At 40.0% G+C, this 13,133-nt stretch overlaps 1 protein-coding gene across 7 annotated transcripts in view; it reads left to right on the top strand.

Moving 5' to 3' along the window:
* lrch2 (leucine-rich repeats and calponin homology (CH) domain containing 2) overlaps positions 1–13,133 on the top strand; it is a 134,599-nt gene that overhangs the window by 105,911 nt on the left and 15,555 nt on the right. For all 7 annotated transcript variants that reach the window (XM_078547276.1, XM_078547278.1, XM_078547277.1 and 4 more), the window contains 2 exons: positions 57–169; positions 10,539–10,676. In XM_078547276.1, coding sequence (XP_078403402.1) covers positions 57–169; positions 10,539–10,676 — 251 coding nt within the window. The remainder of the gene's footprint in view (positions 1–56; positions 170–10,538; positions 10,677–13,133) is intronic.

Here is a 13,133-nt window from a genome sequence, read left to right on the forward strand (position 1 = left end):
TCTCACCTCCCATGATTTCAGGTGATATTTACCTTTTTTGTTTGTACTGCAAACAGCTTTTACATGCTCATCTCGTCAGGAATTTGGAGCAGTGGACCCAGGTTTTACTATTAGAAGAAAGATGGAACACCTACGAGAAGAATTGGAACAAATTAGGCAGCTTAAGCAGGTGAACAATTTGGAGCTATCTTTCTTTATGCAATGCTGTTAACAAAACTTAAATAAAGTGCAGTGGTGGGCTTGTGATGTTTTTACTGAAATGCAGAAAAACATTAGCCATGCAATTGCATTTTTTTCCCTTGGATTTTGTCTGGAAAAGGAATTTTGTGCTGCATGAGATGTGTGTGAAATACTTGCAGTTGCAGGTCTGGAATTTGACAAAGCTGTTTTTTAAGTACAGAAGTAGTGACACATTTAAAGGTATTGGTTTAAGTGACATTTCCTCCTTGCAGACTGAAACAAATATACTTAAATGTTGACACTAGGATTTTTTGAAATTTATATTATCAAAGCTTTCCTTAACTTTCCTGGGAACCCGTTACCCTGACTTGTATAGAAATGGGAATAGGCAATTCAGCACTTCAAACCAAACCACCATTCAGTAAGATTATTGCTGATCAATACCTGAGACCCCATTTACCCACTTTTACTCCATATCCCTTGAATACCCTTTCACTAGTAGGGATGAATAATGAAATTATAAAAAAGCACGAAGAGCATATATTGGTTGAAGCAAACATGGATTTTCCTGAGGGAAAACATTTGAGGATGTAGTTGGTGGACGAGGGAAAGGGTCAAGGGTCCAACTTGATTCTTGGAAGGCATTTGTCCATCTCCCTAATCATCTTGCACTTTTGCCTCCTTTGGGCATTTCACCTTGCTCCACCCCTCTCTCCTCATTGTATATTCTTGTTTTCTACCACTCATTCAAGTTCCAGACAAACATGAGTTTTTTTTTACTGCTTTCCACCTATCAGCTGTGCACTAAGTGACTTCTCTTCTTCAGTGACTCAACCTCCATCTCAATTCATCATGCACTGCTCTGAGCTCCCTGCCATCTCTCTTTTCTCCCCCCTTCTCAACCCCTCACCTCTCTTTTTCCTCCCCCTTACCTCCTCCCACCCCCTCCACCCCTCAGCGCGCCCCCCCGCCCCCTCACATCTCTTCCCCTCACCAGCCCCCTTTGGCCCAACCCGGCCCCCCTTCCTTGACCCTGCCATCTCACATGGCCTCAATACTTCCATCACAGCTAATCAATGATAAGGCCATCTGTGATCACTTCCTCATCACTCTTCACCATCCCAACCCCACTTCCTAACCCAACTTTTTTCTGTATCCACCTCTGGAGGAAAAAATCTCTCCCGATTCACTTACAGCTGCACTTACAAATCCCAACTGTTTAGCCACTGGCTTTTCACCCACAACTACTAATGTAATCTACTCACTCACACCCTCACTTGTACCTCCGACACCTTATTACAACCATTACTTTCTCTCACTTTGGCCATTCTCCAGCACCCAAAGCGCTGGTGAAATTTCTAGGCCTTTCAACCAAAAGGACAAGTGTATAAAGGGGAAACCTTATTCTAGGCATTTCTAACATAAAGCAACCAATTTTATGACTAAGTTTTTTTTATAATTGTATTTGGCTCAATGTAAGAGTATTCAAGGAATATAGAATTCCTTGAAATTGCCAACATAAGATAGAACAGTAGTGACAAAATAGCTGTTATTTTTTTCATTCAATTATATGTGGCAATTTATGAGACAGCCTTTCGGTAAAGCTGAGTTATTTAAAAATCCCAGAGAAACTTTAAACAGCTGTCATAACCTATATTTTAAGTGGTATGTTTGAGATGCAGCTCTAAATTCAGGAATCAGACCATCAGTTCTCAAGAGGTTTTTATATTAAACTAAATGAAACATTTTATTAAGTTACAACACATTAAACAGGTACACATAGTTACAAATTACTACTATCATAACTTGTAACAAATTCCCAAACTAACCTCTATTAAGGCAACAGAAACCCATAGACTTAACCAGATGCCAGGCAAAGCATTTTCACCTCACAAATTCAAAATAAGGTTCCTTTCACTTCGGTTCCTGTGGAGACAGTTGTAGGCTTGCAGCTACTTTGATCTTACAATGCCTCTGCTCGGCGCACACAAACCTACTGAAGTTATACCTAGCACAGCTCATTGAATGTAAATTCTCCATTGCATCACCAGCCTCTTTGAACCCACCTCTTCTAACAATAAAACCCCGTTCATAGTACCAATTTTATTAGCAATATAAACATATTGCTTGGTCTGTACTTGCTAGGTGTCAGATTTCACCCCACTTCTTGACTGCTCTATTCATAAAATGCAAATGCACTCTACCTCTCTTACATCTCAAAACTAGTACACATCAAAGCACCCAGACTAGCTGGCTTTAATCTAATTACGACACACCCACAGACTAAATCTTTATTTTGAAAGAAAAATATTTTCCAATAATATTATATACATTAATAGCTTCATGACCATCCCCCCTCCCTATCGAAAAATGAGCCGTCATAATTCTAAAAGACGGCTTCATTTTAATAACCCATCTTACACTATCTCCTAAACATATTACACTATTACATTACCAAGTGCATGCATTAACATAATATAAATATACACACACAAGTCCTTGGTATCAACAGGAATCACTCCAGTTCAGTGTCTAGGTACAGCCCCCATGCCTATATCATGTGCATCAACGGCCATCTTGAATTGCTTGGCATAATTGGTACTGCCAAAACTGGTGTAGTTAATACAGTTTTCAACCTATCGAATGATTTCTGACACTCCAGTGTCCATTGAAACTTGTTCTTTTTTAATAGTTCAGTCGGTGGAGCAACCATTTTGCTAAAATTTGGTACAAATTTCTGGTAAAACCCACTCAGAAATCTCAAAGCTTCTCGTTTTGTTGTAGGCACAGGGAAATTCACGATAGCCTTGACTTTCACATCTCTGAGCCACCTTACCATGTCCAAAGGTACGGCCTAGATACGTAACTTGCACTCTTGCAAATTCACTTTTAGCCAATTCATCACCAAATTAACTGCTTGTAGCCAAATAAATAATTCTTCCAGATGCTGTAAATGCTCTACCCACGTCTGACTGAAAATGATTAGATTATCAATTTAAACCGCACAATTGGTTAGACCTGCAATTACTTGTCTGTCAGTCTTTAAAATGTCGCAGGTGCATTCTTCATACCAAATGGCATGACTTTAAACATATATATAGTCCACTTGGCATTATAAAAGCTGATATCTCCTTTGCTCTCTCTGACAGCGGTGCCTGCCGATATCCTTTTAGCAAGTCAATCTTTGTGATAAATTTCAATTGTCCCACTTCCTCAATGTAATCTTCCAACAGTGGTATGGGATATGAATCCACTTTTGCCACCACATTCACCTTTTGATAGTCCACACATAGTCTTTGTGGTCCATTTGCTTTCGGTGCCAGTACAGTAGGCAAATTCTAGTTACTGCAGCTAGACTCAGTGACATCATTTTGAAGCATGAAATCAATTTCTTTTTGTACTTGTGATAACTTTGCCGGATTTAACCTATAAGGTTGTTGCCTTATTGAAGATAACATTTCTATACATACATCATGTAAAGCTAAATGTGTCTTTCCCAACTTATTTTCACAAATAGGTTTGTGTGACTGCAGTAGTTTTCCAAATCACTTTGACACTTGCTTGGAAGGTAACTCAATATTTCATTTAAATTTTTAAGCACCACCTCACTATCCAATTTGATTAGAGGAAAATCAATTTCAGAGTCCTGCACTACGTCTTTCTCATCATCCACCATCACTAATACCTCTCTTTGTTCCTCTTCCCTGTCAAAGTATTTTTAAGCATATTTACATGACACACCCTCTACTGCTTTCTTCTATTTGGAGTATTTATTAAATAATTTACTTCACTCAATTTTTTTTCAACCCTGTAAGGCCCACTAAATCTTGCATTTAATGAATCACCCAATACTGGTAACAAAACTGGTACTTTTTCTCCAGATCCAAACCTTCGAGTTTTAGCTTTCTTATCTGCTTTCACTTTCATCATTTGCTTGATGTCTTTAAATGTTCCCTAGCCAACTCACATTCTCTGCTCAAACTTTCCCTGAAATTAGGTACGTAATCCAGGAGAATAGTTACTGAATTTTGACCCACCAATCTCTCATGAATTAATTTCAGTGGCTCCCTTACCTCACGACCATAAACTAGTTCAAAAGAGCTAAAACCAGTCGATGCATTAGGAGCATCTCTAATAGCAAATAACAAAAATGGAATTCCTGTATCCCAATCCTGTGCATAATTTTGACAGTATGGTGTTATCATTGTTTTAAAAGTTTGATGCCACCTTTCCAAAGCTCCTTGTGACTCCGAATGATAAGCTGTTGACTTAATTTGTTTTATCTCCAAACTGTTCATTACTTCCCTAAACAGCTGACATGAAATTTGACCCCTGATCTGATTGTATTTTCTTAGGTAAACCATATCTTGTAAAAATTTTAATTAATTCCTCCACAATCTTCTTAGTTGTAATATTTCTTAAAGGTATCACTTCAGGAAACCTGGTAGATACATCCATTATCATCAATAAATACTGATTTCCACTTTGTCTTAGGGAGGGGTCCTACACAATCAATCATGACCCTGGTAAAAGGTTGTTCAAATGCTGAGATAAAAGCAAAAAACTGCGGATGCTGGAAATCCAAAACAAAAACAAAAATACCTGGAAAAACTCGGCAGGCCTGACAGCATCTGCGGAGAGGAACACAGTTAACGTTTCAAGTCCGTATGACTTCAACAGAACTAAGGAAAAATAGAAAAGACGTGAAATATAAGCTGGCTTAAGGGGGGGTGGGACAGGTACAGCTGGATAGAGGGCCAGTGATAGGTGGAGATAACCAAAAGATGTCATAGACAAAAGGACAAAGAGGTGTTGAAGGTGGTGATATTATCTAAGGAATGTGCTAATAGGTGACATTAAGGGCAGAAAGCAGGACGAGCAAGGTACGGATAGCCCTAGTGGGGGTGGGGTGGGGGGAAGGGATCGAATTAGGCTAAAAGGTAGAAAAAGAACAATGGATGGAAATACATTTAAAAATAATGGAAATAGGTGGGAAAAGAAAAATCTATATAAATTATTGGGAAAAAAGGGGATCGGAAAGGGGGTGGGGATGGAGGAGAGAGTTCATGATCTGAAATTATTGAACTCAATATTCAGTCCGGAAGGCAGTAAAGTGCCCAGTCGGAAGATGAGGTGCTGTTCCTCCAGTTTGCGTTGAGCTTCACTGGAACAATGCAGCAGGCCAAGGATGGACATGTGGGCATGATAGCAGGGTGGAGTGTTGAAATGGCAAGTGACAGGGAGGTCTGGGTCATGCTTGCGGACATACCGAAGGTGTTCTGCAAAGCGGTCACCCAGTCTGCGTTTGGTCTCTCCAATGTAGAAGAAACCGCATTGGGAGCAGTGAATGCAATAGTCTAAATTGAGGGAAGTGCAAGTGAAATGCTGCTTCACTTGAAAGAAGTGTTTGGGCCCTTGGACAGTGAGGAGAGGGGAAGTAGAGGGGCCGGTGTTGCACCTTCTGCGGTTGCATGGGAAGGTGCCGTGAGAGGGGGTTGAGATGTAGGGGGTGATGGAGGAGTGGACCAGGGTGTCCTGGAGGGAGTGATCCCTGCAGAATGCCGCCGGGGGGCGGTGGGGGGGTGGGGGCGGTGTAGGGAAGATGTGTTTGGTGGTGGCATCATGCTGGGGTTGCTGGAAATGGCGAAGGATGATCCTTTGAATGCGGAGGCTGATGGAGTGATAAGTGAGGACAAGTGGGACCCTATCATGGTTCTGGGAGGGATCAGTCTGTCTGCAAGCATGACCCAGACTTCCCTGTCACTTGCCATTTCAACACTCCACCCTGCTCTCATGCCCACATGTCCGTCCTTGGCCTGCTGCATTGTTCCAGTGAAGCTCAACGCAAACTGGAGGAACAGCACCTCAGCTTCCGACTAGGCACTTTACAGCCTTCCGGACTGAATATTGAGTTCAACAATTTTAGATCATGAACTCTCTCCTCCATCCCCACCCCCTTTCCGATCCCCCTTTTTTCCAATCATTTATATAGATTTTTCTTTTCCCACCTATTTCCACTATTTTTAAATGTATTTCCATCCATTGTTTCATCTCTACCTTTTAGCCTATTTCGATTCCTTCCCCCCCACCCCACGCCCACTAGGGCTATCTGTCCCTTGCTCGTCCTGCTTTCTACCCTTAATGTCACCTATTATCACATTCCTTAGATAATATCAACTCCTTCAACACCTCTTTGTCCTTTTGTCTATGACATCTTTTGGTTATCTCCACCTATCCCTGGCCCTCTATCCAGCTCTACCTGTCCCACCCCCCCTTAAACCAGCTTATATTTCACGTCTTTTCTATTTTTCCTTAGTTCTGTTGAGGAGTCATACGGACTCAAAACGTTAACTGTGTTCTTCTCTGCAGATGCTGTCAGACCTGCTGAGTTTTTCCAGGTATTTTTGATTTTGTCTTCAAATGCTGATATTTGAATTAAAGGCTTAATTACTGCTTTTGGTTTTCCTGTTATTTGACATGTTTAATAGGTTCTACAGAATTTGACTACACCCCTATGTAATCCTGGCCAAAATAAATACCTCTGTATCCCTTCCTGTGTTTCCCTAATTCCTAAATGTGCCCCCATTGGAATTTCATGAGCAACCCTCGGAATCCCATTTCTATACCGTATTGGGATAACAATCTGATGCACCTCCCTCCAGCTTTCATTTGCTGAGACATGTCCTGACTGCCACTTTCGCATTAAAATACCTTCCCGAAGATAATAACATACTGGAATACATTTTGCTTCTGTTTCTGAATAAACTTTCTGACATAATTGTTTTAATTGCAGATCATTTTTCTGTAACTCCACACAGCTGAATTGCCCTGTATTCCTTCCTCTTCACCAATGTTATCAAATACAGTGCCAGTTAATTGGATTTTGACACCTTCTTCTTGCCTTTGAACTGCCTGCTTATCATCCTCGTCCCGTATGAGCCTTTGATCTGGTTACAACACAAATCGGGGGAACAATCCAGGATGTTCCTTCTGTAACACCTCTGTTGAAAACGCTTCCACAGGCTGCTCAACTACCATAGGCATCACCCACATTTACAATCCAGCGATATCATTACCCAGAATAAATTGAACCCCTGCAATGGGCAATTTTTCCACCACTCCAACTATAACTTCACTAGTCTTCCATTTGCTCTTTAAATTTACCTTCTAGAATGGAATAGATTTGCATCTCCATGAACCCCACTTATTACCTGCTCCTTCAATACTCCCTTTGAACAACAAATATCACTATCCCACAACATTAAGGATTGCCTAGCCCCTGAATCTCTTAAAATTTTAACATCTTTATCTACTCCACCCTGTACACATGGAAAGACTTTCCCTTCACATGCAAAATCTTTTAATATTCCTGTAACTTGCTCCTCGGAATTCTCTTGAGTAAACTGTGAACACATTCCCAATTCTTTACCTCTCACTGATTCTCCCTGTTCCACTTGTACACAAACCCTACTGGTTTCTCCTGTGTCTGAACCTCAGAATCCACAGTACTTTTACTTCCAGAGCTTTTCTGTACCCCAACAATTCCTACAGATTTTTCCTGCAATTTCCAGCACACTGACTTAGTGTGCTCCACTTTATTACAATGAAAACACCTCAATTTTTGAATGTCACTTCTACCTTCAGCACCTTCCTTTTTATTCTGAGAAAAAGCTTCTTGGGAACTTCCAGCTACCCCTTCTCTTCCCCTGATTACCTGCCTTCCTTTCACCTTCCCACTTTTTATCCTTTACCAATTTGAAAGGGTGACGAAAAAAAGGTTGAGCTCCATGAACTACCTCATAATCATCAGCTATCTCTGCTGCTTGTCTTACAGAATCAACCCTCTGTTCCTCCACATGAGCTCTCATTACTGAAAGGATTGAATTTTTAAATTCTTCCAAAAGAATTACTTCCCTAAAAGCTGCATGCGTTGTTTCTATTTTTAACGCCCGTATCCACCTTGTTTTACTCGTTCAAACTCAATATTAGTTTGCCCAGGCTGTTTTCTCATATTCCTAAATTTCTGACTGTATGCTTCAGGAACCAACCCATATGTACTCAATTTAGCCTTTTTCACCACATCATAATTCACCAGCATTTCTTCTGATAGCTAAGCATAAACCTTATGCGTCCTCCCCAACAACTTGGACTAATAATAATGTGGCCATTTTCATCTGTTTAGCTAGCTTCACAAATGAAATAAAGAACGCTTCAATATCTTTTTCCTCAAGCTTGGAAGAGCTTGTACAAATGTAAACATATCCCCACTGGGTTCTACTCTGGAGATAAATCCTTCCTCACCTTCTGACATCTCTTATTTCTAATTGCCAACATTTTCCGTTGGAATTCTCCCTCTCTCTCTCTCTCTCTCTCTCTTTTTCCTCCTCCTCCATCTTTGCAATTTCTAATTCCCTTTTAAAAGCCATTTCTCTGTCCTTTGCTTCAGATTCAAGCTATTTCAGTTTCTTTGCTTGTTCAAATTCAAGCGTCTTCATTTGTATCTGAAGTCTCACTACCTCCAGCAGTGACTCACTAGTGTCAGGTTTCACTTCCAACTGTAGATGCTGTGCTACACTTTTAATTATATCTGGGCCAGAATTTTTCAGGCGGCGGGCAGGCTCAACGGGAGCGGGTGGGGACGGTCCTGATCACCACCCGTGATTGGCTCTGCACCTCAATTTTACGCGGGCGGGCCAATTAAGGCCCACCCAGTGTAAGATGCAGCACAGTGCTACCTCTGCGGGTGGGTGGAGGAGAGAGAGAGTCGGGGCCAGCGCTCTTTCACGCTTGCGCATGAAAGAGCACTTCAATCTCCTTGAGGCATGGAGCTGCCTTGGAGATTGAATCGCTATTGAAATCATTAAATACATGGATTAAAAATTTATTTAAACGTGTCCCCTCATGTGACTGTATCACATGAGATGGGACATGTTTTTATAGGTTAGGAAAAAATTTTCATTTTTTTAATAGAAGCTTTAGGAAACCTCATCCCGCTCGTGGATGAGGTTTCCTAAAAAAACGTGAAGGCCACTTGGCCTTTTCGCCTGCCCGCCAGCCTTAAGGTTGAATGGGCAGCGTTAACAATTACATTAATCACTTCCTTAATGTCCTTAATAGGCCGTTTAAATATTGGCAGGCGTGCAGCCGACTTTGGCGCGTGCCAGCTGAACGAAACATCACGAGACAGCGGGACGCACTCCTGACGTCATCGCATGCCATTTTACGCATCGGCGTGTCAGGCCCACCCCTGCACGCCGACTGAAGAATCCTGCCCCTGATTTCCTAGCCCCATCAGGTAACCCCAATTTTAACTTATCTGCCAACTCTGTTAACTTACTTTTGGTTATTTTTTTTTCCAACCCAATCAGAGTTCTCTCTTCTACTCCCAGGCAAGTCTTAGTAATTGCCATTCTCTATTAAATTCTCATTGTGTCACCAGCCTCTTTGAATCCACCTCTTCTAAAAATAAAACCCCTTTCATAGTACCAATTTTATTAGCAATATAAACATATTACTTGGTCTCTGCTCACTCGGTGCCAGATTTCACCCCACTTTTTGAATGCTTTATTCAAAAAATGCAAATGCACCCTACCCCTCTCACATCTCAAAACTAGTACACATCAAAGCACCTAGACTAGCTTGCTTTAATCCAGTTAAGACACACCCACAGACTAAACCTCAATTTTAAAAGAAAAACATTTTCAATAATATATACATTGATAGCTTCATGACAGACAAATAGATGAAAACATTTGCCACCTATCATTTGTGGGGTATCTATTCATTGACTATGTTTCGGTTTCGTTTTCCATGAACATAATTCTCACTTTCCTCTTCATTCTCATTGCATTGTAAGTGTTTTAGCTGTAAGAAGGTTGGTTTGCCCTGCACACTACGTCTATCAGAAATTATTTGAAGACTGGACTGATGCTGTGACTTTTGTCGAACATGGGACCAATCAAAGGAAGATCAGATGGTGTCTGGGGTAGCACAGTTGAAAGATATTGAGGACTGTACTCTGTTTTCCCAGTCAGTGCTCCAAATATGATCGGGACAATTCCGAAGAAGACTCATATTGGACTTGAAACATTAACGTTGTTTCTCTTTCCACAGTTACTGCCAGATTTGAGTTTTTCCAGCACTTTGTTTTTATTTTGGATCTCCAGCATCCACATTATTTTTGCTTTTACTCCAAATAGGATAATTGTGTACGATATTGTATGTTGAAAAAACGAGCAATAACTACTGAAAATTGGTAACCTGTCATGTTCCTCTTGTTTGTGACTTTTTTTTTCATTTTTATTTTTTATCATTGCTTTTTGGAAAGATGAAATAAACCCTTTTCTCTCCTTAAACAGAACCTTGAATTAAGGCTAAAAGTCGTTTTGCCAGAAGATGTCGGTGCAGCATTAATGGATGGGGTGGTACTTTGCCATCTTGCCAATCATATTAGGCCACGGTCGGTGGCCAGCATCCATGTCCCATCACCAGCAGTGGTAAGTTCACCTACTGTGAAATATATGCTGTTTTTAGCAAATATTTCTCCCAATTCGAATCAAATTTGTCTTCTAACTGTGGTATTTTTCAGAACCCTTTAGAAACTCTGTGGGTGTGATCAAATTATCTATGAGGACAGCAAAATTAATGGAAAACCCTAATGAAGTTAAAATAATCAACAAAATTTTGATTAAGAGATCATGAACATAATTGTCATAATTTAGTTTTCATGATTTTAACTTCTTGCATGACAGCATTTGTTGTACTTGATTTTGTAATTGGAACTGTATGGCTCTACCCTTCCCATTCATAGCTTGGACATATGCAAACACTACTTGTAGTTGTACTCGAAGTGTATTGTATTTAGAAGCACATTCATACCTAACGAAGGGTATCTCAAAACCTTGTTCAAAATCTGATTCCTGAATGATTGCTCCATTAAAATTGATCACATTGATCATGGCAAAGCCTCTGGCATTAATACTCCTTTCTGCCACCCCCTACTCCTGTTCCTGGTCTAGAGTACCTCAAGTCTTGACTTTCTTTGGTAATTCTGGGTTCAAAATACTGTGCATAACCACAAATGGAGAAGAATAATGGTTGCGATGTCTCACAAAAGACATGGAGCTGATTTGCTGCTTGCAACTTTTGCACGACACAAGTTGCCTGTGTTTGTAAACTTACTGAGGCATTTTAGGTCTTGAGCTGCATTGGATTACAAATCTTCTTGTCTCAAAAGGGAGGTTTGGAAAAAAGAAATGTAATATCATAACTAAACTATCAGAACAAAAGCAAAATACAGCAAATGCTGGAAACCTGAACTAAAATCAGAAAGTGCCAGAAATACTCCGGTCTGGCAGCGTCTGTGGCAAAAGAGATGGTTAACATTTTGGGTTTCGTCGGACTACTTGATATACATGCTAGTGTTTTGTCCAAACTCTCAAGTCAATCAGACTGTACAAAGTTACACTCCAAAAATTTTGAGATGTGAAACACATTCTGGTATGAGGTGGGCAGGAGCGGGAGAAATGGGCACAGGCAGACCCTTTCTTCCTGCACTGGTTGTGACGACCTTCGCTGTCACAACCAGAACTGACACCTCTCTCCCATTCTTACTTTGAGCCAAGTGTACTGTGTTGGGAAGAAAAAAAAATGCACCAGTTTACATAGCCCAAGCCCCTAAGATTATTTAGATATGATGTACCAGCCAAGGGAGGGTTATAGCTTAGGTTCCTATTTTGTGAGGGGGCAGGAGCAAGGAAACAACCCACTGGCATATTTAGGAGTGACGAATCCAGTTGTTGATCTCTTGTTCCATTTTCCCTGCTCCAGCACTGCTATACTGGCAAGATTTTAGAAAAATCTCAGCCTGCACTAATGTCCTGATGGAAGCTCATCTACCTAAAATGTTAATTGCTCCTTTTTCCACATGTACTAAATGATCGGATTTAATTTTAAAGAGGCTAAACTCATTTGTCCATACTTTGTAAAAAGGCATGTTTTGCCAGGCTGGGAAGGCAATACAAAAATAATATTGCAAAAGACCTTTTTTTCTTGATTTTTGTATAAGTGGGTCTAAGACCAGCTGTTACCTTTGATCAGTAAGCAAAAGTTAATTTTCTTGGGCAAGATGTGAGATATATAGTCATCACATACGTTATTTTTAAAGGCTAGAGATCTCATTAAAGTAATCAATTTTCTGTGAAACACTTGAAATTTATTGCTCTGCCATCATGATTTATAAAGTAATGCCAAGTTGTTAATTAATCATTCAATTCCTAGTAATTATAGTATCTTGATCTATGATTAATGTGTTGCAAGTATGTCAGAAAGACACTAAATTTAACATGCAACATCTACCTTTCTGAGAATAATGCCATGAGAATGTGATGAAATCAGCATCACTTGGGTTACTGTGATTATGGAATTGTTTTTAGTGTTATGTGATATTCTTCGAAAAGAAAACGTAGATAAAAAATGATTATTGTCTAGGTGATGAAAGCTGTGATGCAAATCTTGATGATTGCACCCATTTTCTGTTAATCTAACAAATAATCTGAAACTTCCCTTCAAAAATAAGACACAACAACCCAATTGTGTGCAAATTAGTGGAACACTACTTTTACAAGTGCTATATTTCTTAATCTTGATAACCCGTTCGTGTTTGGGTTAAATTGCAGCTAATACACCTTAATTATATTTTCAGATCAAACTGAAATTATACTGAGAAAATTACTTTGGATAACTGATTAAATCATTCACTACTGATGAGCTGGTGCATAGAAAATATATAACTGGAAAAGCTGTAGAGCTTTGCTCAGGCACTTAGCCTATTTGAAGTGAAAATTAGCAAGATTCTACTCCAGTGTGGCTTAGAGAATAGGGATCAGTGCACCTACTTAGCAGAAATCCAGATTTTTTTTTTCAGTGATTCACTTTAATTACTAAAAAGTGGA

Source organism: Cetorhinus maximus, chromosome 8, assembly GCF_964194155.1.
Source record: "Cetorhinus maximus chromosome 8, sCetMax3.hap1.1, whole genome shotgun sequence".
Classification (NCBI taxonomy): Eukaryota; Metazoa; Chordata; class Chondrichthyes; order Lamniformes; family Cetorhinidae; genus Cetorhinus; species Cetorhinus maximus.